Source organism: Anolis sagrei, chromosome 2, assembly GCF_037176765.1.
Source record: "Anolis sagrei isolate rAnoSag1 chromosome 2, rAnoSag1.mat, whole genome shotgun sequence".
Taxonomy (NCBI): Eukaryota; Metazoa; Chordata; class Lepidosauria; order Squamata; family Dactyloidae; genus Anolis; species Anolis sagrei.
Window position 1 is genome coordinate 145175547 of NC_090022.1, and position 26725 is coordinate 145202271.

General features: G+C 42.4%; 1 protein-coding gene across 1 annotated transcript; it reads left to right on the forward strand.

The window, feature by feature from the left end:
- CD63 (CD63 molecule) lies at window positions 1-25622 on the forward strand. Its single transcript, XM_060763945.2, has 8 exons — window positions 1-105; window positions 1649-1730; window positions 14949-15140; window positions 20109-20183; window positions 20441-20533; window positions 23625-23762; window positions 23861-23944; window positions 24994-25622. The coding sequence occupies exons 2-8, from the start codon at window positions 1665-1667 to the stop codon at window positions 25057-25059; spliced, it is 714 nt and encodes a 237-aa protein (XP_060619928.2). The 5' UTR covers window positions 1-105; window positions 1649-1664; the 3' UTR covers window positions 25060-25622.
- Window positions 25623-26725: the final 1103 nt, after the last annotated feature.

Genomic DNA, 26725 nt, shown 5'->3' on the forward strand with positions numbered 1-26725 from the left:
CCGGCTATAAGAAGGCGAGGCGCTGGGGCTGGGCTCAGTCCTGCCCCTTTGGATCCTGCGGTGCTCTTGTTATTGGGTTGCTTTCCAGGAGCAGGAAGTGGCAAGGTAAAAAATAATAGTAAAAGAGGGAGGGGGTCCTTTTTTAACGCGGGAATCTAGATTTCTACAGAAAGGAGAAAGAAGAAATTGTTATTTAGACTCTTATGTCGCTTCCTTGGATTTGGCGCCTTCCCTGGAAGTTTGTCCAGCTGGACGGCCATCTGTCGGGAGTGTTTGGATGGTGGCAGAATTGGGTCGGGCTGGATGGCCCTTGGGGTTCCCTCCCAACTCCAGAATCCTTGGAGTGAGGCCGGAGTTCTATGTTGGGGCTTTCCCAGCCTTGATAGTGCTGGGGAAAGGGGAGAGAAGAGAGAAACTACAAGAAAGGAGATTACATCTGAACATGAGGAAGAACTTCCTGACTGTGAGAGTTGTTCAGCAGTGGAACTCTCTGCCCCGGAGTGTGGTAGAGGCTCCTCCTTTGGAAGCTTTTAACAGAGGCTGGATGGCCATCTGTCGGGGGTGCTCTGTATGTGATTTTCCTGCTTCTTGGAAAGGAGTTGGACTGGATGGCCCATGAGGTCTCTTCCAATTCTGTGATTCTAAAGTGGGTTCTCTTGTGCCACGTTGTTAAACAGAGGTGGGATGGCCATCTGTCGGGGGTGCTTTGAATGCAATTTTCCTGCTTCTTGGCAGGGGGTTGGACTGGATGGCCCAGGAGGTCTCTTCCAACTCTTAAGATTCTGTGATTCTAAAGTGGGTTCTCTTGTGCCATGTTGTTAAACAGAGGCAGGACGGCCATCTGCTGGGGATGCTTTGATTGTGCTTTCCCTTCGGAGTTGGACTAGATGGCCCTTATGGTCTCTTCCAACTTTCAAGAACTCTGGCTGCATCTACACCAGACATGGGCCAACTTGGGTCCTCCCTCCAGGTGCTTTGGACTTCAATTCCCACAATCCCTAACAGCCTCAGGCCCTTTCCTTTCCCCCCTCAGCCGCTTAGGACCCAAGTTGGCCCATGTCTGATCTACACTGTAGAATTGATGCACTTTGATAATAATGGTAATAATAATATTTATACCCCCCTTTATTTATATGCCACTTTCATGCTATTTGAACCCTGGGAGTTACACTTTGGTGAGTTATACTTTGGCAGAGAAGACGGAAAAAAACCCTTGTCAAACTCCTGTGATTGCGTAGCAGTGATATCAAAGTGTGTTAATTCTACAGTGTGGCCACCCCTGACTGTTTGCGTGGGAGTAGGGAAACTGGAAAATTCCGCCTTGGTGGAGAGAGTGTGTCCCTTGTATCTGAATCTCCCCCAACTTCCTCCTGGCAATCTCTTTCTGATACATATGTATCCTGAAAGGATTTACATGAAACCCAGCCCTTGAGGAAACCGGGCCCAGGTTTACTGGAATCCCTACTCTTCCTCTCCTCCCGCTTTCTGCCTCAGGCTGTCTCCTCCAAGTTTCCTGTTTTTCCTTTTCCCAGCCTCCATGATAGGCTTCAAAACGCCCATCTTCTTTTCCCAGCTTCCCTTTCCTTCCTCCTTCGGCGAGGCTTGAACTCTTAACGCCACTTCTGTTCTGTTTTTTCCCTCCTCACAGGGACGAATAAGGCAAAATGGGCGTCGAAGGCGGCATGAAGTGTGTGAAGTTCCTGGTCTTCTTCTTCAATTTCATATTCTGGGTAAGTCAGTGGAAGTAGGGGAGGAGGGAGAGGTTATGGGGCTTGTTTTGTCCTCCTTTCCTCCCTCCGCCATCAAAAGCTCTGGGCTGGGTTTGCTTGGCCTCTTCAGCAGCCAAGGCGCTTTGTTCCACTTTGGGCAATTAACCTTTAAAGGCTGAATTAACTCCGAGTTGTTGCTCCGTTTCCTTGATGGCTTTCCTTCTTTTCTCTATAAGTGCTAGTAGTAAGTTCCCATCACAAGAGCTGTGCATCCTTAGCTGTGTTATAATCCTTTGGGACTCCTACATACGTACATAATAAATGTGCTTCTCATCGTACTTTAAATCTCTTAAGTACCATCATTTATCTGCTGGAGAATTCTAGGCATCCAGCTTTGGAGATGCATATGTCTTTGTACTAAAAGTGATGCCAAAATACTTTGCATACTTGATTTTTAAAAAAGGTAATAATTTCCCCCTGTTCTGCTATGATGTGGGATGAGTTTACCTTTGAATCAAAAACAACTCGATGATTATCAAATTTCTCCCTTTAGGGTTCAGCACAAAGACAACAATGAACTTCATTTGCCTTTCGAGGATGTTTTGTATGTGTCTTCAGGTCACTTGTCAACTGGTGACCCCATGAATTTTGTGAGGTTTTTTTTAGGCAGGGAATACTCAATGGCAGTTTGGCCAGTTCCTTCCTCTGAGGGCCCTTCCATACAGACCCTATATCCCAGGATCTGATCCCAGTTTTTCTGTTTATCCCAGATTATCTGGCAGTGTGGACTCATATAATCCAGTTTAAAGCAGAAAACTTGGTATCAGATCCTGGGATATAGGGCCTATCTGGAAGGACCCTGAGGCTGGATCTACACTGTCCTGTATCCCAGGATCTGCTCCCAAATTATCTGGCAGTATAAACTCATATAATCCAGTTTAAAGCAGAAAATCTAGGATCAGATCCTGGGATATAGAACCTGTCTAGAAGGGCCTTTGAGGCTAGATCTACACTGCCCTAAATCCCAGGATCTGATCCCAGATTATCTGTTTTGAACTGGATTATATGAGTCTACACTGCCAGATAATCTGGGATCAGATCCTGGGATATAGGGCCTGTGGAAGGGCCTTGAGGCTGGATCTACACTGCCCTATATCCCAGGAGCCCCCGGTGGCACAGTGGGTTAAACCCCTGTGCTGGCAGGACTGAAGGCTGACCGGTCACAGGTTCGAATCTGGGGAGAGCGCGGATGAGCTCCCTCTATCAGCTCCAGCTCCTCGTGGGGACATGAAAGAAGCCTCCCACAAGGATGATAAAACATCAAAATTTCCTGGCATCCCTTGGGCAACGTCCTTGCAGACTGCCAATTCTGTCACACCAGAAGCGACTTGCAGTTTCTCAAGTCACTCCGGACATGACCAAAAAAATCTCAGATTATCTGGCAGCGTGGACTCATATAATCTGGGATCAGATCCTGCCTAAAATACAGTTTCCATCACCTGGTATTCATTGCGAGTTTCCCACCTAAGCACTAACCAGGATTGGCCCTGCTTAGTTTCTAAGTGGGATTTGGTGCCTTTAGGATGTTGCTGGAGTTATCAGAATGTTCTTAAGTAGCACTCACTGCTCTGTTTCCAGTACAGTGTATAACTGGTCACCTTTCACATGGCACACAGAGTTTGAGGAAGTAGGAAGCCAACGGTTTTCTGACTTCATTTTGATCTTGGGCAATCAAGGTTTCCAAGTTTAACCGCCCGAATGCTTCAGAGGTTCTCTTTCTTCCGGTGGGGCTGGCTGCTTGGTCTCAACCCTCCTGATTGCTGTTGGAGGGAAAGCAGCTGTCATGGGAGCCTCCGTCAGAGAGGGTGGTGTTGTCTGTGTGTGGAGACAGTTGTGGGGGAAGTCCTTTGGCCCCGTTCTTGCTTTCTTGGAACACGAGATCAGTCTGTTAGTAAAGTTTCAATGACCCAGGCTGAGTCACAAGTGTAATCTTGTGGAAAGAGGGCACGTCTTGCTCAATAGCAGAAGGACACTTCGCTCCCCCTCCAGTTTCCTCTCTGACGAATGGTACATTTCGGGGGCGACAGGCAGGGGGGATCTCTGCCCTATGGCCTTCTCCTTCCTCAATTTATGTAGCTCAGTTCTCCCTCAATTGGAGTAGTCTTATGTTATCCCTGTGTAGCAAAACATGAAAAAATTGTTCCTGGTTCAAAACTGTTACTACTTGTGTAATTGTGCAATACTTTGAAAGTAGTTGTTCTACTCCAGAAACTTGGTTTTTGTTGCTTCCACAAACTATGTTGATTTGGTTGAGACTCTGTGAGATATTCATTGAAAAACTATAGCAAATTGTGCTGCAGGGTGTCCCGCAAAAACAAAGTTTTCAGTTGAATAAACTTTTCCCATGTTTTTATGATAAAACTAATTAAGAAATTATATTAATAACCCAGGAAAAATCATGTTACATAGTGTTATCAGATATAGCAAGACACCATGCATTTTTATGCTTTCCAGGACTAAAATCTATTTGCTTGCTGAGGTATTAGGTCGAAAAACTCCACCTAGCATTTAAGTCAAGAGCCTGATGACGTAGCTTATTGTCAGCTACTTTGAGTCACTATGTTGGAAGAAAGGCAAACAGAATAAATAAAGAAAAATAGTGGGAGTGGTCAGCCATTGATGTCATTTTGCCCACTGAAGGCTTGTGAGCATGATAATTAGGGTAACTATTGGGGCATAGTCGCTTCTGGTGTGAGAGAATTGGCCATCTACAAGGACGTTGCCCAGAGGACACCCAAATGTTTTACCATCCTGTGGGAGGCTTCTCTCATGTCCCTGCATGAGAAGCTGGAGCTGACAGACAGGAGCTCACCCTGCTCCCCAAATTCGAACTGCTGACCTTTATTTAGTTATCAGTTACATTGGGGTGTGATTGAGGTGGTGGTGAACAGAAAATGAGGGCGCTATCACTTGATACAACTTTCTAAGATTTAACACCATGTAAGGCCTTGTAAATATCAGCTCTTCATAATTTATAAAGTCACACCCTGAAAAATATAGTTTAAAGACTTGATCAGCAAACACTTTGGGCAAAGAGGCACTTGACAAAGGGGTGGGAATGCTGCAAACGAATAACAATTTCAGTTTCCACATAGTGGCTTTAGAACGGAATAAGAGGGCTTGTTGCAGAGGCATAGGCCATACCCTCCTTTCTGTACTTACGTTGCAGTGACTAATCCCAGAGATTGTGTATTTACCATCTTGGGCAAACTGAGAAAGCACACACAGCTGACTCAATATCTTTATGTTTGACAAAGGAAATTCTGTCCCATGTATTAGCTGTGCCTTATTGCTGTCAGTGCAACTTACCATTACTCCTTCCTTTTGGTTGGTTGGAGGGAGTAGGGCAGAGTGGATGCCCCAAAGGCTTCCTTTAAAGCACGAATTCAGCTTTCTTTATATAGTGCTTGACTTTTGTCAGCTACAGTATGTGGGACACAAATTCTCTTTGCTAGTTGCCCCTAACTGATTCGTTATTGACGAGCTAAATGACAACACTGTTTTGATTGGGAATTGAAAAGGGATTTGATTGGAATTGAGATAGGAAAAGTGATAGGAAAAGCACCCCCCCCCCCCAAAGGAAAAGAAAAAGGGGTGGATTTTATTTTTTAACATTCTGATTTGTGTGTGTGTGTGTCAAGAGCAACTTGAGAAACTACAAGTCACTTCTGGTGTGAGAGAATTGGCTGTCTACAAGGACGTTGCCCAGGGGACGCCTAGATGTTTTGATGTTTTACCATCCTTGTGGGAGGCTTCTCTCATGTCCCCACATGGGGAGATGGAGCTAACAGAGGGAGCTCATCCGCACTCTTCCTGGATTCGAATCTGCGACCTGTCGGTCTTCAGTCCTGCCGGCATAAGGGTTTAACCCATTGCACCAGCAGGGGCTCCATTCTGATGATATAGTTTCTGTTCTTTTTTCCAAATACGTGTCTATTGCCTTGACTTGTGGCAGTCCATGAAGTCCATAGGGTCTTCATAGGGAAGGACATAACCAACAAATACAATGCTTGGTATTTGTTGTTTGTGTCCCATCAAGTACTAACCCAGTGGTTCTCAACCTGTGGATCCCCAGATGTTTTGGCCTTCAAATCTCAGAAATCCTCACAGCTGGTAACCTGGTTGTGATTTCTGGGAGGCCCAAACACCTGGGAACCCACAGGTTGAAAACCACTGTGCTAACCAGAGCTGACACTACATAGTTTCTAAAGCAGTGGTTCTCAACCTGTGGGTTCCCAGATGTTTTGGCCTTCAACTCCCAGAAATCCTAACAGCTCGTAAACTGGCTGGGATTTCTGGGAGTTGTCGGCCAAAACACCTGGGGACCCACAGGCTCAGAACCACTGTTCTAAAGTCATACAGGATCTGGTACCTTTAGGCTATTTAAGTCCCATTCTTTCCTGAATACTACTTAAAAATTAAATGGGAGAAGGTGGGAAATAGACTCTGTAAACCCAGGTACACACCTTTTTCTGTGACGGATAGATCAAGATTTGCCAATCCCAAAGAGGGTTCGTTAGTCATATGTTTGCTCTCCCTGTTAATGCAACCACAATGGCAAACACGGCTATGTTAAAGCAGAGTCACTTTGATAGAAAAATATGGGCTATACCTCTCCTGAAGACAAAATACTATAGAATCTAAGCCTTCATAATCACTACTTATCCCAAAATGGTTTGCTACATTTACAAGTGAAAATCCAAATTAAAGACAGATATTTCAACTGCAAGTTGTAATTATGTTTGTTGCAGTCCAGATTTTATGTATATGTTGGCTTAGCTTTTGGTGATAAAATGACACAAGTTCTCATGGTCCTACTATCAAAACTCTTTGTTTTTAAACTAAAGTAGACTTGGAAACATGAACTGTGTTAAGTATTTAATAATACATGATGTTATATCAGGCATGGGCAAACTTGGGCCCTCCAGGTGTTTTGGACTTCAACTCCCACCATTCCTAACACCCTCAGGCCCCTTCGTTTTCTCCCTCAGCCGCTTAAGTGGAAAAGGAGAAGAAAATGAAAGGGCCTGAGGCTGTTAGGAATTATGGGAGCTGAAGTCCAAAACACCTGGAGGGTCCGAGTTTGCCCATGTCTGTATTACATGATTTGTGAAAAGTTAGTATTTTTAAAAGCTCAGACAGGATAGGGAAAAACATACTTTGTGCTAGATCTGCACTTTTAATTGAGACTTAGTTGATTTCACTATTGAACTAGAGCAGATATGACTTTCCAGATGTGTTGCTGTTCAACTACCATAGTTTCTTATCATTGGCTGTGTTACTAGAGCTGGCAAGGCCACAAATATTGGTGGGGGGATGGCACAATTACCCAGTGCAAAGGCAAAGTGAAAAGATCTCTGGCCACAATTATAAAATAACAGTTTTCAGGTAATAATAATAATAATAATAATAATAATTATTATTATTATTATTATTATTATTTATACCCTGCCACCATCTCCCCAATAGGGACTTGGAGTGGCTTACATGGGGCCAAGCCCGGACAACATATTACAGCAAAAATAAAACCAAAACATAAACAACCAGCAACATCATCAAAATTACATGAAAAAACAACAACATATGAATACAGTAACAAAATAACATTACAATAGACACAATCACAGTGACAGTGGGCGGGGCCACATGTACATGATAAAATGTTAAAAACTAATGAGATAAAAATAGGAGCAAGTTATTTGCAGGGTAGGGTTTGTTAGTTAGTATTTTAAATTAGCCCACCTCACCCCACTATTCCAAGTTATGCCTATTTTCTGCCTGGAGGCTCATTTGTTTGCTTCCACTTGGTTGCTTAATGTGACCGTAGTATAATATTATCCAGGAAGTGAGTGGAATTGTGGTTTTTGTCTCGATTTATCTTAGGAAGCAATGGAACATCAACATGACAAGAGGAAGTGACTGCACGTCCTTTGGGGCACCTCCCATATGAGGCCATTTTATGTATTTTAGTAAAATACCTATATATCTTAAATGTTGGCGTATCCTCCAAGTGTAAAAAATCTGTCTAGGCAGATTATATGGAAATTCAGAAAAACCAAAAAGAATGCTAGAGCGACTTAAATGCACATTCATTATAACCTATGCTTTTGTGAGCAAGAGCCCTTGTGATCTGAGCAATAGTGTGTGATGGCCAAGAGGGTAGGAGGCTTCTAAAGACTTTGGTATGAAATTGCCGTGAGTCTTGGAGAAGTTGTGGAGGATGACACTCTCACTGAGACATGTCATTTCTTGTTCTATTCCAGAGCATACATTTCCATTAGTCCTGGTTAAAGTAGGCCCATTGGAGTTTATATAAAGATGGACTTACCAAATTTCCATTTATTCATAGGGTATACTCAATGAATAAATGGAAATTTGGTAAGTCTGTCTTTATATACATTCAGACGGGCCTACTTTAACCAGGAATAATTGAAATGTATGCTCTGGAATAGAACAAGAAATGACATGTCTCAGTGAGATGGTCATCCTCCACATCTCTCCAAGACTTCCCTTGGAGTAGCGGTTGGATCAAAACCCTTCTGTTTTAGGTCATTAACCTTGTTTTTCCTGTTTTGCCCAGAGGAAAAGATGGCCATACTCACACAGATTGGATTTCATTTTTTTCACATGTACTACTTGTGGGAAACAATCTTTGTCACTTCTCATGCTTTGAGACGGAGCCCCCGGTGGCACAATGAATTAAACCCTTGTGCCAGCAGGACTGCTGACCGAAAAGTCAGCAGTTTGAATCCGGGGAGTCGGGTGAGCTCCCAACTTTCAGCTCCAGCTTCAAATACAGGGGACATGAGAGAAGCCTCCCACAGGATAGTAAAACATCTAGGAGTCCCCTGGACAATGTCCTTGCAGGTGAAGAAGAAGAACTTTATTTTTCTACCCCGCCTCTATCTCCCCGAAGGGACTCGAGGCGGCTTACATGGGGCCCAAGCCCAGGCAGAATACAATTAAAATAAAGCAATAACAATTAAAACAGCATAAAAGAACATAACAAAAATAGCTAGCAACAACAATAACAGCAGACTATTTTTGGAGGGGGGGGAGGAAAACCACTACGTGAACTAGTTAAAGGATAAAGTGGTTTAGTAAGGTAGATGACAATGAATAACGGCATAGGAAAAATCATGGAAACAGAGCAAATTAACAGGATTAGTTAACATAATATAAGACACCAGATTGAATGACAATTCAAGTCATGATACAGGCCATTTGTCATAGGAGTCGTCAATCGAAAGCATGACGAAACATTCACGTCTTTAATTCCTTACTGTGGCCAATTCTCACACCAGAAGCAACTTACAGTTTCTCAAGTTGCTCCTGACATGAAAAACTGCTTTGGGAAATCTTTCCCCCTCAAAAACATAATTCCCCTCAAAAACATAAAGCTATAATTTGAAAAAAAAAACATAAATGAATTCCTATGCACACTGCACATATCTTATTTGTAGTGCAAAAACACTTTAAAACAATACAATAATTAAAATGAAAAATGATTTTAACAAATACAAGCTTATTAGTATTTCAGTGGGAAGTGTGGGCCTGCTTTTGGCGGATGAGATAGGATTGTTGTTGGTGTTGTTGTTGTTGTTGTTGTGTGCTTTAAAGTCATTTCAGACTTAGGTTGACCCTGAGCGAGGGCCGGATAAATGACCTTGGAGGGCCGTATCTGGCCCCCAGGCCGTAGTTTGAGGACCCCTGGCCTAAACCAATTCTCTCTCCTAGAATTTTCAGTACCAAACAGTGGTAAATACAGTTACCTTCATCTAGAAAGTGGTTCCTTGCTTTCAGGAAGGGAAAGGGAAAGTCTCATATGTGTCTGAACTACTGCAAAGCAAACTGACTGTGACACCTTTTGGGTTTTTTTAGTTTCTCCCTGACCTTCCAGTATCTTGTGTCCAATATGATTCAAAATCTGGAATTGCCTGCATGAGATAGTGACAACTGTGCTTTCAGTGTACACAAACTTATTTAAAAATATTGTATAAAATTACCTTCAGGCTATGTCATAATAAGGTATATATGAAATATAAATTGCTTTCATGTTTAGACTTGGGTCCCATCTCCAAAATTGTGTATTGATAAATATTCCAAAAGCAGAGAAAAAATCCGAAACACTTCTGCTCCAAACATTTCAGATAAGGGTTACTCAGTCTGTGTTGGATCTCCCCCTCTTCCTCATGAGAGCTCTTAAAGAAAATCCAGAATACTGGCTCTGTTACACAGAAGTCAATCAGGTTCGTGTGAACAATGGTGGCAAAACAAAGTGGAACATTTCCGCTTGCTGTGTTGTTCTGCCTGCACCTGTCGTCATAAAGCCAGTGGGATTTCTGTCTTGTGCTGCGACAGCAGGACTAAGCTATGTCTGTCCCCAGCTTCTCACCTGGCAAGATTGATGGTGATAACAGTTCAATGCTGAATGGAATCCATGTTTGTTCGTGGCAGGTTAACTGGGGAATTACTTGTGCCACCCTGAAAGGGCTGGGTCTCTTTGCCTTGGGTGGATCCATCCCACTGTGATAGGAAAAAGTAAATACTGCTCCAGGAAGCACATCAGCTATTTGGGAACTGGGTGGCAAGACAACCTGAAGAGGGAAGGCGTTTCTGAGATGTCATGATGAAGGAAAACCTGTCACTCGGACTATGTTACTATGTAACTACAGTGCCTCGGATCCCCAGACTAACTTGATTGCTCCATGCTTTGTAATAAATAAAAGTAACTTTCCCAAGCTCTGTGACTTTGATGCTCCAGTTCCAAGAGCTGGGTTTCTTAATTTTGTCTCTTTATTAGAATTGAAACCTGTTTCATACCTTTTCCTTATAGTCTTTATCCTGACTCTGCCTTTTAAAAGTACATAATTGCAATTGCTTCTGGTTACCTTTCCATAGGCTGCTCTTGGCTTTAGTGGGTGGATGTTATTTTAGCCTTATGTATGAATGCCCAGGCTTGAACCACATACCCTTTGAACACAATGCAGGTAACATTTGCTCTGAACTTTTAATTAGGACAAACTGCTATTTCAACTAATATTTAGTTGCCTTTAACTTGTTCTGGCTAAGTATGCTACGTAGCTTCCTTCCATAGCCTTCTTGTTTACCTGTATCAGCCATGTTGCAGAAAGTGTTTAAGTTGCAAGTCTGAAGAATGGCACTATATCCTTTTGTGAGATAAATACCCCATCCTCAAACACTCACACATAGAAAGTCAGCTAATGGTGACCTTACTTCTGTTTCTGACTTTCAAAGCTATTTAAGAAGAAGCTTACAGCAGAATAAATGTGTATGTCCAGTGGTAATGGAAAAGCCCTCTACTTCTTAAGAAAGCATGGACTGAGGAGTGCAGACCCTATTAGAATTGCAGAAGCTGATAGACCCCTTACTTTTTATAAATGGAAAGTTACTGTGTAAATGTAAGAGGTCACGGTGGCACAGCAGGTTAAATTGCTAAGCTACAGAAGTTGCTGATTGGAAGGTTGGCAGTTCAAATTCACAGATGGGGTGAGCTCCTGTTGTTAGCCCCAGCTTCTGCCAACCTAGCAGTTCAAAAACATGCAAATGTGAGTAAATCAATAGGTATCACTCTGGCGGGAAGGTAATGGCACTCCATGCAGTCATGCTGGCCACATGACCTTGGAGGTGTCTACGGACAACGCTGGCTCTTCGGCTTAAAATGGAGTTGAGCACCACCCCCCAGAGTTGGACACAACTAGACTTAGTTTCAGGGGGAACTTTTACCTTTACTGTGTAAGTGCTCATGAATCTTTGATGATGACAACATATATTCTCTTGCTGCCTATATGTAGCTTTTATGTATTGCGAAGATATCCACATCAAGGAAAGAACTATTGATTTGAAACATGTGCATATTAAAACCAAGCAGTCCCGGAACAGACAGGCCATATTTATTGTTTTAAAATATTAAATGCTGGCTTTCCATCCAAAGCCTCCCCCATTTGCCTTCCATTAAAAAAAACCCCGAGAACAGCTACAGCCAGTAAACTTTTAAAAACATACCTAGAAAGTAGATTTTTTTAAAAAAAAACAAAACAAAGCCTAGTTATGGATATGTTTTGGAAAAAACATAGAGTGGAGGTCTATGCATTAAATGAGCTATTTTCAGCCCTGCGTTTCATTAAAACCAGGGCCTACAGTAGAACCAGCCATATATTAAATATCAATGGTATCCATGATTTCAGTTCTTAGTTCTGACCTTATATTTCCCATTTCATTGGCTGAATGGGTGTGCTGTCCCGTATCCCATGTTTCATTTCCCCGGTGTAACTATTAGCTAGCCTAAGCTTGTTTTCCAATATTTATTTATTTATTTACAGTATTTATATTCCTCCCTTCTCATCCCAAAGGGGGTAGATCACAGAGGTATATATCGGCTTTTCGCGTCTTCAGCATCTTGGAGGCTTTGTGCTCGGTTCCGGGCATTGGGGCGGAGGGTGTTGCTTCATCTCCCTCCCAAAGAGCTTTGTTCGTAAACTTTTCTCCTTTTGATCAAATCGCTGACATTCCTTATAGGTACCTCAGAATATCTCCCTGCTTTTAAGCGGTACCTACTTATCTACTCACATTTGCTTTTGAACAACTAGGTAGGTGGACGCTGGGCTAAAGGCCAGGAGCTTATCCTGACCCAGGCTTCAAACTGGCATCCTTTTAACGACTAGATTTACTGCTGCTGGTAGTTTATCCTGCTGTGTTAAAGCCTTATACTGTACATGCGTAACCTAAATTTTCCATCCTGTCAAGATAGTCTGGCAACTAAGATTTGAGTGTAGTAAATGATTGAATAGATGGATCCATCTTACCAACAGGAGAGTTTTTTGAGTGGAAGGGTACAACATTGTAAAAAGCTAAGACATCTGCTAAAGACAGAATATCTTCCCAGAACCACAGCTAGTCTGCCAAAATTTGTTTTCCGTTTATATTGGATTAGATACGTCCAATGGGCAGTGGGTCAATAGCACATAAGAGATGATATCTATGTATTTTCATAGTGAGGCTGAGAAACAAATAATTGCCTGCTAAATAATTGAAAAACAACTCTTCATACTCCAGTAGCATTGGGTCTCTTTTTAGAAGGGAGAAAGTGGAATAATAATAATAATAATAATAATAATAATAATAATAAGGAGTGCTGTGCTGGTAGATGCAACGAGCTGCTGCTAGAACAGACTTGGACATCCAAGCATTTAGAGCAGCGTTAGAGCAGGGGTTGTCAGAGGGGTCACTAAAGACCATCAGAAAACACAGTATTTCTGTTGGTCATGGGGGTTCTATGTGGGACGTTTGGCCCAATTCTGTCGTTGGTTGCATTCAGAATGCTCTTTGATTGTAGGCAAACTATAAATCCCAGCAACTACAAGTTCCAAATGTCAAGGTCTATTTTCCCCAAACTCCAGCAATGTTCATATTTGAGCATACTGAGTATTTGTGCCAAGCTTGGTCCAGATCCATCATTGTTTGAGTCCACAGTGCTCTACCTGGATGTAGGTGAACGACAACTCCAAAACACAAGCTCACTGCCCACCAAACTCTTCCAGTATTTTCTGTTGGTCATGGGCGTTCCCTGTGCCAAGTTTGGTTCAGTTCCATCGTTGGTGGCGCTCAGAATGCTCTTTGATTGTAGGTGAACTATAAATCCCAGCAACAACTCCCAAATGACAAAATCAATCCCCCCCCCCCAACCCCAGCAGTGTTCAAATTTGGGCGTATTGGGTATTTGTGCCAAATTTGGCCCAGTGAATGAAAATACATCCTGCACATCAGATCTTTACATGATGGTTCATAATAATAGCAAAATTAGAGTTATGAAGTAGCAACAAAAATAATGTTATAGTTGGGGGTCACCACAACATGAGAAACTGTATTAAGGGGTCATGCCATTAGGAAGGTTGAGAACCACTGATTTAGAGCCAGTCCTATTAATGAGAGAGCTAGAGTGCTCTAGATCAGGGCTTTTCCCACTCACCACCCCTTTTGATCTGATAAATGTTTACACGACCTCTAGGTATATAGGTATAAAAACAAATATTAAATCAGCATTTACAAGGCTTGCTGGTCTTCCTTTTTATGAAGTTCAGTTCAGCTGAAGCATCTTCTCCAGAGTCCAATGTAAACAGCACAATAGATTTGGGTGAATGTCTCCCACAGCCACTAAGTGACCTTCAGAAATGTTTACTGTTGTCAAATTGTTCATGACCCCAGCATTGAGCTTGGGGTAGAGAACCACAATTTAAGAAACTGTGGTCTAGATTAGAAAGTCAGCTTGGCAACTGAGAAATCCATGTTCTAATCCCAGTTTAGTAGTAAAACCTTAGGCCAACCACTATTCTCAGCTAGAATGATCTCACAGATTTGTTATGAAGGTACAGTGGGGAGGAAGTGAGTCTGTCAACCAGTTTGAGTACATTGGAGGGGGAGGCAGGGATGTAACAACAACAACAATAACAACATTATTTTTATACGCTGCCGACCATCTCCCCAAGGGGACTCAGTGGCTTACAAGGGACAAGCCCAAAGAGTTATAAATAAAACACAAACAATTAAAAACATCAGATAAAATATAAAAAACCATAATCGTAAACAACATCAAAATAATATGGCTGAGAAAAAGGAACATAGCTGTTAAATACCCTAAAGCAGTTTCTCAAACTCTGCTCCTCCGGATGTTATTAAATTTTAAACCCCACAATTCCTAACAACTGGTAAGCCAGTGGGGATTGCTGGGAGCTGAAGTCCAAAACACATGGAGGAGAAGACTTTGAGAAGCACTGCCCTAAAGCAGTGATTCTCAACCTGTTGGTTCCCAGATGTTTTGGCCTTCAACTCCCAGAAATCCTAACAGCTGGTAAACTGGCTGAGATTTCTGGGAATTGTAGACCAAAACCCCTGGGGACCCACAGGTTGGGAAGCACTGCCCTCAAGGGTTACCACACCCAAGAAAAGGGGGAATTCCTCTCCAATACTTAGCCTCATAGATTTGAGGTTCAGACAGGGTTTTAAAATCTGAGCTGTGTGTATTTCTATGTGCAATAACTCACTTTCTACCTCAAAGGTACAATGGTTATATCCATCACACAATGATTTTGTTCTTTGCCACTGCACCACCCAATTCTTGTAATATAATGCCTTTTTCTCCTCTCTCTTTCTCTTCCACAGCTCTGTGGCATTGCGCTGATCGCCCTGGGGGTTTATGTACAGATTGAGCTCAGCAAGACATTGCAGACGACCAGCTCTGTCTCTGTGTCAGGTGCCCCCATCGTCATCTTGGCTGTAGGCGTGATTGTCTTCTTCATCTCCTTTTTCGGTTGCTGTGGAGCAATAAAAGAGAACTACTGCATGGTCACTACGGTGAGGAGGGGGTCAGTGGAGAAGAAGCAGGGTGTGTGGAGATTTCAGTGGTCACCAGGAGGGAGAGGTAAAACAGATTTGTGGGGCTAATACAGGCATGGGCAAACTTTGGATCTCCAGGTGTTTTGGACTTCAACTTTCACAAGTCCTAACAGCTGGTAAGTCCAAAACACCTTATTATTATTTTATTTTATTTTCTGTATTTATATACCGTCCCTCTCAACCTGCAGGTGACTCGGGGTGGTTTACAATTGGTGCCAAGACCATAAAATACCATTTTAATACAATAAAAACAATCAGATATAAAAACCATAACGAAATCCATAAAAACATAAACATTGGGGTCTCCTATTAAAAACATCGTCCAATCATCATTCAACCATTCCATCTTCCTATGTCTATTACACTGTATTTGGAAATTGCCTGCTCAAAGAGCCAAGTCTTTTGAAATGTTAAAAGGGAGGGGGCTGATCTGATATCCTTAGGGATGGTGTTCTATAGCCAAGGGACCCCCAATGAAAAGGCCCTGTCTCTCGTCCCCGCCATCCGTACTTGTGATGAAGGCGGGACCAAGAGCAGGGCCTCCCCAGATGATCTTAAAGTCCTGGATGGTTCATAAGGGGAGATGCGTTCAGACAAGTAAGTTGGGCCAGAACCGTTTAGGGCTTTATAGGCTAAAGCCAGCACTTTGAATTGTGCCCAGTAGCAGACAGGCAGCCAGTGGAGCTGGCGCAACAGAGGAGTTGTATGCTCCCTGAGTGCCGCTCCTGTTAGCAATCTGGCTGCTGTCCATTGGGCCATTTGAAGCTTCCGGACAGTCATAGAATCATAGAATCAAAGAGTTGGAAGAGACCTCATGGGCCATCCAGTCCAACCCTTCAAAGGCAACCTCAATTAGAAAGCATTGCAGTGTCTATATAGGATGTAACCAGAGTGTGGACGACTGTGGCCAAGTCAGACTTCCCAAGATATGGGCACAGCTGGTGCACAAGCTTTAACTGTGCAAATGCTCCCCTGGTCACCGCCGAAACTTGGGGTTCCAAGCTCAGTGATAAGTTTGTTATTATTATGGCTGACATGAGTATTTTTGTAAACAAAAAGACAAGTAGGAGCACAGCTGAGTAATTCCTAGAGAGTACTTGGATTTGAGGAGGGAAAGTGATGAAATGGAAGGCAACCACAGATAGAGTTACGAAGAAGTAAACCATAGATAAAGGAGACAAAGGAGAACAAGCAGTGGCTGAAGGGATGATAGACAAAAGGGAAAACACATAGTATATAGTCATATGAAAGTCAAGAAGAGAAGAAATAGAATGGAATAGAATAAAATAGAAAAAGAAAGAACCCAGTGAAAAATAATTACGTCCTTTTCAAGAGCTAAAGATAAAGAAAATGATGAACAGATGTGAGTTGAAAGAAGAAGTAATAAGTCTAAGAGATATCATAGTAGAGATACAGAAGTCATCAGAGAAGCAAGATGAATTCCAAAGGAAACACGAAGGACATCAAGAATCAATAAAGGTGGAAATGATTAGCTGGGAAAAACAAATTAAGGAAGAAAAAGTGACACTCAAAAAAGAGGTTAATATACTTCAAGAAGTTATAAAAGAAATTAAACGAGATGAAAAGAAAATAGCAGTATTACAAGAGAAATTACAGGGGAAAAATAGATAAGATAGAGGGAATAGACCTTGAGGTCTGAAGTTTGCCCATGCCTGAGCTAGTAGAATATATTCCCCCTAACCCCCCCCCCCCCCCCCCGTTACAATTCCAACTTCTGGTTTCCCATACAACCCAGGCATCTGGCAACAAACACAGGTTGTACTTTGCCCTACAGGTGTGTTTTAGTTTCTAGGGGACATTGGCAGTGTGCAAGAAGTACTATTTGTTTTTTAACAACAAAGAAAGGTGGTGATGCAGCAGTCATAGAAAAACCAGGATGCTCCGGAGTCAAGGGTATTTGGAATTCCATTTGGAAGCTTTCTGTCTCTCTCTGACATCATTGAGAACCTCACCAGAAAAGGCTATACACATGTTAAAAAATAATTATTTACTAAAGAAATAATGAATCCATCAAATCTCTAGATGTTTCATAATTTGGATACATTAAGGGGAGGAGTAAGGAACTACACAAGACACTGAAATCTCAATCTTGTCCGTCTGCTTGTTGGGGTTTTCTCCCAAAATTGTTTCCCAATATTTTACCTGGTTTCAATGGCTGCAAAGAATAGAATGTTTGGTTTCTTATTTAAAAAAACAAAACAAAATACAGAACTGCTTCCACTGTTTTGCAGGTGTGCAGGATAATACCGTGGATGCAAGATTCTAAAATAGTCATTCTCTAGTTAATATTTCTGTCTGGCCTGACAAGGAACTAGTGTGGACCTCTCAGGTGGACAAAGACAGGACTGCTAGAGAACATGAGTAAGGGCTTCCCATCTTCTAGGATTAGCCTTCTTTTCTATTTATTCTGTAACTATTGTTCTTCTCATAGGTATAAAGACTGAAAGTTACTGAGTGGAACTGTATAATATACTATTGACATTCTGTTGCTATTTACTTTAAACTATTGAGGTCTGAAAAAGAATGGTGCTTGGTTCACAATGCAGTTTAGATAGAGAGATGTAGTTAGTTCTCAAGGAGCTAGATCCTCAATACAGTCATTCTTCTGTGCTCATTGATGCAACTATCCATGACCTTAAAATGCTTTTTCAAAATCCAAAACGGAAGGTTTGATTTATCTAGGGGACCACGTGTTTACTATGTCATTGTATATAACGGGATCTGAGCATGCATGGATTTTGGTATCAATGACTAGGAGAAAGTGAAAGGAGGTAGTTCAAAATATTGTGGATGAATATTTGAACAGCAGTTAGCAGAGCAAGACAGGGGTCCTCATCACACTAGAGAATGAATCCACTTTAAATCCGGTTTCTGCCTCTTGCAGAATTTTGGGGTTTGTAGTTTAGGGAGGAGCCTTTAACAGCTTCACTCAACTACAAACCCCAAAATTCTGCAAGAGGCAGAAACCGGATTTAAAGTGGATTCATTTTCTAGTGTGATGAAGTAGTTAGAGACCATTTATTGCTACTATTTACATCTGGGGGCCCTTCCACACAGCCCTATATCCCAGAATATCAAGGCAGAAAATCCCACATTATCTGAGTGTGTACTCAAATAACCCAGTTCAAAGCAGATATTGTGGGATTTTCTGCCTTGATATTCTGGGATATAGGTCTGAGTGGAAGGGCCCTGGGAAATATTGGTGGATCTGATCACATCAGGATTTTGGAAGCAGAGAGAAGGCTGATGGAGAGCACTGCCATTTTGGAAATGGCAGAGAAATGCATGATTTTTTCCTCACCTTGAGCGGAATAGGGTCATGATACTATAACCCTCCACAATCATGAGGATTAGAGACACAGGGCACTTTGAAAGTAGAAAAACATGAATATTTTGAGCCCTCACACATATATGCTACAGACTCTGCTGCTGCACCAATCAAAGCCGCCTCCACCACACCGCCAATGCTTTCACCTCCTAGAACAACTACACTGCTACAAAAATCTTCTGCTGTTTTGTTGTTCTCTCTCCCCCCCCCCCCCCCCCACTCTCTGTCTCCTCTCCAAGACATACTTTGATGCATACCTCCTTTTCCCAACTTGGTACTATGAGGCCTCAGCCTTACTCCAAGGCAACCTCTTCCTCCCCCCACCTTCCCCCTCACTCCACTGCCACTTCTCAACTATCCTTCTCCTTCCTGAGTTGGAGCTGGGTGTGGAGTTCTCATATCATCATGGTTTTCTTGTGGGTGGCATTGCTGGCTGGTCAGCTAGCAGAGTGGCAAGAAAGAAGCATGAAGCATGCACGTGCAAATGTCCAGAGAGGGGCCCTGTGATGGGTTGGGCTGCTACTGAGTTTTCATTTAAAGATACAAGATTCCCCCAGCCTACTTTTCCCAGCCAAACTCAGGAAGACACAGCTCCCCTGGCTCTTTTGCTGCAATTTGCCTGTGTCTGCCTCCACTGGCACCCCTGTTTGTGGTGCAGGACCATAAGTAGAACCTCATTCTTGGCATTTTGGTCCATAGGGCGCTCCCTTAGAATTACAGTGGAAGGACCAGGCGATGTGTGCCCACTCAAGTCTGGCTTGGAAGGAAGAAAGGAAGGAAAAGTCAGATAGAGGGAGGAACAGGATACACCACGGCATGCCTGCCTAACTCCCAGGGGGTCTTCCATCTTGTTCCCCCTTCCATGCCCAACCTGTGACCAAGTTCTCTTTTACAGCAGCCTCATTCCTCTCCCGCATAGAAATAGAGTTCTTCCTCAAGAGAAGTATGTTACGTTTCCCTCTCTTGGCCAAAGAAGGCTGGGGACTTGTTCCATGGTGGAGAGGAAGGCACATGCGAAGCCAATTGATCTTCCCTCTGAAGAAGAATCGGAGGCCTTCCTTAGTGAAGAGAGTCATTGGAAGCTGGCTGTTCCTCTTTTGGCCCAAGAATGAAATTAGTCTCTTTTTTTGGCAGTGAAAGCATGGTTTGGTTGCTGTACCCCTTTCCTCTGAAGAAGGTCAGAGAGTCCTTCCTCAGCAAAGAGAAGTTTGGAAAGTTTGCTGTACCCCTCTCTGCCAAGCTGGTGCAGGGCAGCAGCAATGGTGACGACAATAGCAATAACCAGCAAATAATAACATTTGCAAAAGTTTAAACCACAAGTGTGAAAGTACAACTACTTGATAGCCTTTGAATAGGGATAAATCTGAGTTGATTATTTATGTAGACTCTGGTAGAAGGTTCGAGTTGAAGAGGTTACTGTTCTGTTGTTAGGCTGTCATGCCAAGATCTTTGGTCTTGGGATGAGGTGAAATTTGTGTGGTTTGGGATTATTTTCTCATTAACAATGTAGTCCACGTGCAGTGGGCTAAAACCACTGAAGACTCATTAATATTAAAACGCTTTATTCCCTTGTCCAGTTTGCTGTCCTGCTGACGCTGATCTTCCTGGTGGAGATTGCTGCTGCCATTGCTGGCTATGTCTTCAAGGATAAGGTAAGACATGTCCTTGGATATTAATCAATGGTTTCCTCTGTATTTCTCACTGAAATTCCCTAGGGAGAGGCTACAGATGAAGAAGTCTTTCTTTAAGTTGATGTCTACTACCAGAAAAAAATATATCCAGAAGTTGTGTTTGCACCCCCAAATTGGTATTCTTTCTCAGGCTGGCTCAGTTGTTCACATTGGGTTCTGGCTGTCTTGCCAAGATTGAATAACCTTACTCCCTTATCTCATCTTCTGTCTTTCCCTAGGTCAAGGAAATTATTGATACTGAAATCAAAGAAGAAATGAAGCAGTATAATAACTCAGACATTCGCAAGGCTTTGGACGACATTCAGAAGACTGTGAGTGAAACAAAAAAGCACTATTTCTCATTTTTATTTATTCACTAGCTGCCCCCTGCCACGCGTTGCTGTGGCCCAGTCTAGTGACCTGGAAAATAGTGTTGGGTTCTAATATATGTAATTTCTTTATGCTTGTGGGTAAACAGTATTTCTTGTCAGTGTTGATATAGAGATTGTCTGGTTTGCCTACTCTGGAACATGCAATATATCATTGTCCTTCTTTAGAGGTCCCTTTGAAATCTATGATATTAAATCTAGCATATATGTGTGTGTGTGTGTGTGAATCATATCTATTTATCAATATATATGGCTGAATGGTTCTTTGTCAGGAGGCTTTGTTCATGTTTTCTTGCCCAGGTGAAGGGAGTTGGACTGGATGACCTTAAGACAGCATTTCTCATCCTGGGGGTCAGGACCCTGGGCGGTGGGGGGTTGTGAGGGGGTGTCAGAAGAGTCACCGAAGACCACCAGAAAACACAGTATTTTTTGTTGGTCATGGGGGTTCTGTATAGAAAGTTTGGCCCAATTCTCTCGTTGGTGGGGTTCAGAATGTCCTTTGATTGTAGGTGAACTGTAAATCCCAGTAAATACAGCTCCCAAATGTCAAGGTCTGTTTTCCTCAAACTCCACCAGTGTTCACATGTGAGCATGTTGAGTATTCGTGCCAAGTTTGATCCAGATCCATAATTGTTGGAGTCCACAGTGCTCTCTGGATGTAGGTGAACTACAACTCCAAAACCCAAGGTCAATGCCCACCAAACCCTTCCAGTATTTTCTGTAGGTCATGGGAGTTCTGTGTGCCAAGCTTGGCTCAATTCCATCGTTGGTGGAGTTCAGAGTGCTCTTTGAATGTAGGTGAACTATAAATCCCAGCAACTACAACTCCCAAATGACAAAATCAATTTTTTGAGTGATGGTAGGCATATTGTGTCCAAAGTTACTCAGATAACACGGCCCCTCTGTTTTAGAATACAACTCCCATAAAAGTGGCGATTAGGCATGAGGTCCAAGCCAGATTGAAAGTGTAGTCCCAAATATCCAGACACGATCAATCTTATTTGTAGCTGGCTTTATCTATAAAGCAGGCAGATTTGCTATAATTCATACATGGGGCTGTCAGACCTCTTTTTTAAGTTAAGTGATTTATGAATTTATAGATTCTTTTTTTTAAAAGAATCTATAAATTTTTAAGTCAGTGAGGATCACTTCCTCTTGGGTGGCAGTAAATTTTATAAATCATCAGCGGATACTTGCTGCAGACGCTGCTGTCTCCTGATTCTGGGGACTGCATGGACTAAAATTCTAAAAAATCAGATCCCAAAAGATTAGATGTCTGCTTCCAGTTTTGAAAACATATGTTTCAATGTTAAATGGTGCAATGGATCCCTGCAGCCCATTGGGGGGAAAAACATTTTATCAACGAGGACAATAACTTAGAAAATTGGGAAGAGGTCAAGTGTGGCAAAAACAGCTTTAGGAGCCCAAATGCTGCCCAGGGACATTCTTTACTATAAGAAAGCTGTATGAAGCTGATCCATCCTATTCCACCAGTTTTAATCCAGATTTGAATACCTTAAAAACACCAGATTCCATTTGACCTAAGCAGTGCTAGTCCTGGCTAGTACTTGGATAGGAGACCACCCATGATCACCAGGTGTTGTAGACTAGTACTTAGTAGTAGTAGTTGTGGTGGTAGTGGTAGTAGTAGTAGTAATAATAATGAAGACTCTGGCACAGGCCAGTAAAGGTGGTTCCAGTGGTGATCAACACACTGAGTGCAGTGCCTAAAGACCTTGGCCTGCACTTAAACACAATTGGCTCTGACAAAATTATCATCTGCCAGCTGCAGAAGGCCACCTTACTGGGATCTGCATGCATTATTAGCTGATACATCACACAGTCCTAGACACTTAGGAAGTGTCCAACGTGTGATCCAATACAACAGCCAGCAGAGTGATCTTGTTTGTTGTGTATTAATCTTGTTGTGTTTCTGATAATAATAATAATAATCATCATCATCATCTTTATTTTTACCGCACTGCTATCTCCCCAGAGGGACTCGGGGCAGCTCACAAAACCACTCTAGGGTGTCACACATAAAAAAGAAATACATAAGCATAAAAGCAGTACATCATACATTTAACCAAATACAAGTGAACAGGCATCATCATCAAATGATAAAATTTTAGATTTAAAACATAGTAATACCTGTGAATAAACTGGGCATCTTCAAAGCAGTTAAAGTGCCAGAGTAACCACTAGTCCTCACATTTAACCACAGTGGACTTCTTAAACTGCTTAAACTATGGGCCCCAATTGACTGCCCTCAGCTCAATGTTTGGGTTACTGAATACTTTGTAGCAATACAAGTTTTCTGAATGACACCTTCACACACCCCTACACACACACACATACACTAACCGTCCCCTGCCACGTGTTGCTGTGGCCCAGTCTGTGTATATGTGTTTTTTGTGTATATTTGTGTAAATATGTGGTTTTGTGCATACGTTGTAATGTATATTTTTTGGCTTTTTAAGTCTCTTCCATTGTGTTTTTCAGTGTTTTTATGAGTGATGGTCACTCATTGGCCTGATAGGTTCATTGCGTCCAAATTTGGTGTCAATTCATCCAGTGGTTTTTCTCCAGCCAAAAAGGGTTAGAATCATTGAGTTGGAAGAAACTCCAAGGGCCATCTAGTCCAACCCTCTGCCATGCCATGCAAGGTGTTGTGAGTGGAAAAGTTTAAGAAGCCTTGCTGTAGGTTATATATCATTATCTCATGCTTAGGAAAACCCTGTGAAATTTGTAAGGTCACCATAAGTTGACACATGCACACAGAGTGTGGTTCAATAGAAAGAGTATCATGCTCTACCATGTGTTAATTCATTTTGAATGAATGAATCCTGGCTGGCTTCTGCTACCTATCTTCAAAATGGAATATAATGGAATTCCTTTCATAAAACTTAATCATGAGTATTAGAAAATGTTTTTTACTCTGGAAGTGTTGAAGTAGGTTGCTAACCTAAAAACCATGCTACTTTGGGAAATGCTCACATCTTTCTTTCCTCTTGCCCCTCTACCCTGTCTGTAGTATCTGTGCTGTGGAGCCTCTAATTACAGTGACTGGTTTTCCGTGAAAGGGTTTGAGCCTGATCGAGTGCCTCAATCATGCTGCAAGAGTGGCTTGAATTGCACAACGAACCCAACAGATGAGAATGTCTACACAGAGGTTAGTATGGGGAACTATTAGGGAGGCATATATTAGTGACTACCTGGTGGACTTCCCAAGGCACTCTTCCTGTTTTTTTTCTTCTTCTTTCCATATAGGGTTGTGTGACAAAAATAGAGGGCTTGATGAAGAAACATATTGTAATTGTGGCCGCAGTAGCACTGGGCATTGCTTTCTTTGAGGTACGATTATAATGTTCTTTCTGGAAATGTATGTATGCATGCATGCTCTGCCTTGTTGTATGATGCTTGTGAGCAATATCTTCAAACTTAGTGATGTCAGTATTACTATTTAGGCCTGAGTAATATGTATTATTCACAAAACGTTATGACTTCACCATTTTTTTAATTTTCACCTTTATTAAAATATGGTTTGACCATTTTAAAAAGCCCAAGCAGTTTCCTCAAAGCAGGAAACTTGTATTGGAGAGAGAAAGAAGTCAGTGTGGCCTGCCATCTTCACATATGAGTGATGCATTGTGCTGCTGCTGCTCCATTGCCAGTCTAATACACTATCTTGATAAATATTGGCTATATTTTCCTTGCTGGATAGGTCAATGAAACTAGTGTTGTATACTTCACAGCTGGTTCCTGTCCAATGCAAATGCTAGAAGGCTTGAGAATCTTGGTCTCTGGGGAAAGGGGGAATTATGGAATTACGTTTTTCCACTCTTGTAGCCACCCTAGCAAACACCTCTGATAGAAACAGAGGATGTGTCTGTTTGGCTTTCTTAGAGCTGAGATCTTCTTAAAACTCAGGTTCTTACATTCCAGTTCTTTTAAGGTGTAAGTTTCCCTACAAGGGAAGCTGGAGCTGACAAACGGAAGCTCACCCCACTCCCTGGATTTGAACCGGTGACCTTTCGGTCAGCAGTCCCGCTACCACAAGGGTTTCACCCATTGCATCACCAGAGGCTCCTTTATGAAAGCCTATGAACAAAGGACAAGCGAACCAAATGTACAAACCACAGGCAGGGACATACTCTATCCTGCCACTTGTTGGTCATATAGTAGTCCAGATATACAGAAGGATTGTGGTGCTGGGAAGAGGGAGGGGAGACAGGTGACGTGTGCTGGGCACCTGAGAAGGGTTTTTTTATGTACTCAAGGAAAAGGAGGCTGCAATGGTTGCAAAGGGAGCCTAGGCTTCATATCCAAACTGCAACTGTGTCCGTCCCGCTTGCAAAGAAAATGTTTCAGTTGATACAGTTTTCTCTTACTGTTTTTTTCAGCTCCTCGGCATTATTTTTGCCTGCTGCCTCATGAAAGGAATTCGCAGTGGCTATGAGGTGATGTAGCCCCTGTTCTTCCTGTTACTGCAGTTACAAAACTCTGGAATATTTCTGTCTCGTCTTCTGGGGATGCAGCTGACCATCACATGCCAACGGATTGTATCCGGGTGCACATGTCCTCTTCTGTTGCCTTTCTTGAAAATATATGGTGCCCTGAAAAGATTCACATGTTGCCTTATCTACCTATCTATCTACCCTTATTTCTCTCATAGGGAAGAGAGTCTATTTCCCACATTTCATCCCCCTTACCCTAGTGGGTAGCTTGTGATACATGACTGCTGTTATATATCAACAGACTTTTCTCCTAGCTGTGAATAGGCACACTTGAAGTTTTGCTTCTTCCAGATTCCTACTTCCCTAAAGACTTCCAGGCTGCAACTTTCCCCTGATAACACACTCATAGGAAGTATACACTCTTCTATCTTTAGGATGTTCCCTTTCCTCTGTGGAATCAAGCAGGGACTGCTGTTCTGGAGGCCATGATGAGATGGAAAATTGTGGAGTTTGATTTTTTTTTTTTAGCCAGTAAATCATTATTTTGGAAAATAAAAAACATTGTTTCTCCCAGATATTCTGCCTCATTTGTGTTGTGTGCCATCCTGACTCACGCCACTGACATTAGGGGTAATCTCTTACCCTACTTTTGACTGATGTGTCTGTCACTCTTACCTTAAGCTGAGGGTGCTGAGTTGTCTTTATACAACATTGGGTAAGAGTTAGGACCAGCCAAATGAAAATAGCTCCCCCATTGCTCAGAAAATATCAAAAGTGGCTTGAAGTATTGTGCTGTGGTAAGGATGAGGAATGTATAACCTCTCAATGTTGTTGTTGACCATCTCCTATCATCCTTCATTATAGGCTAGGGCAGATGAAAACTGAAACCACATATTTTCCTATCCTGAACTCACTAAGGGATAGGTGGGAACTAATAGTTCTGCCAACCTAACAGTTCAAAGACATGCCAATATAAGTAGATCAATAGGTACTGCTTCTGCAGAAAGGTAACGGCGCTCCATGCAGTAACGCCGGCCACATGACCTTGGAGGTGTCTACGGACAACACCGGCTATTCGGCTTAGAAATACAGATGAGCACCACCCCCCAGAGTCAGATACGACTAGATTTAATGTCAAGGGGAAATTTTTACCTTTACCATAACAGTTCTTCTTCCATTAAACTTATGTATGCAATTTTCTGATCCTTGTTATATATTTCCTTCATAGGAAGCAACACTCACCTTGTATTTATTGTATTTTTCTGCCCTGCTTTCAGCCCTCAATTAGAGTTCATCCATGGTAACTGTTGGTGAAACACCTGATTGGATTTTTAAGATCATTGTTTATTTTATGTATATAATGTTGTATATAACAAATGGAGCCCCGGTGGTGCAGTGGGTTAAAGCGCCGAGCTGCTGAGCTTCTTGACCGAAAGGTCGCAGGTTTGCTTCCGGGGAGCAGCATGAGCTTCCGCTGTCAGCCCTAGCTTCTGCCAACCTAGCAGTTCGAAAACATGCAAATGTGAGTAGATCAATAGGTACCGCTCCATGAAGTAACGGTGCTCCATGAAGTCATGCCAGCCACATGACCTTGGAGGTGTCTATTGACAACGCCGGCTCTTCGGCTTAGAAATGGAGATGAGCACCACCCCCCAGAGTCAGACATGACTTGACTTAA

Excerpts from the sequence above, each read along its gene's own strand:
- CD63 (XM_060763945.2), top strand. The coding sequence starts at position 1,665 with ATGGGCGTCGAAGGCGGCATGAAGTGTGTGAAGTTCCTGGTCTTCTTC. Across the intron at positions 20,184-20,440 it reads GCTATGTCTTCAAGGATAAG|GTCAAGGAAATTATTGATAC; the intron begins GTAAGACATGTC and ends GTCTTTCCCTAG. Across the intron at positions 23,945-24,993 it reads TGGGCATTGCTTTCTTTGAG|CTCCTCGGCATTATTTTTGC; the intron begins GTACGATTATAA and ends TGTTTTTTTCAG.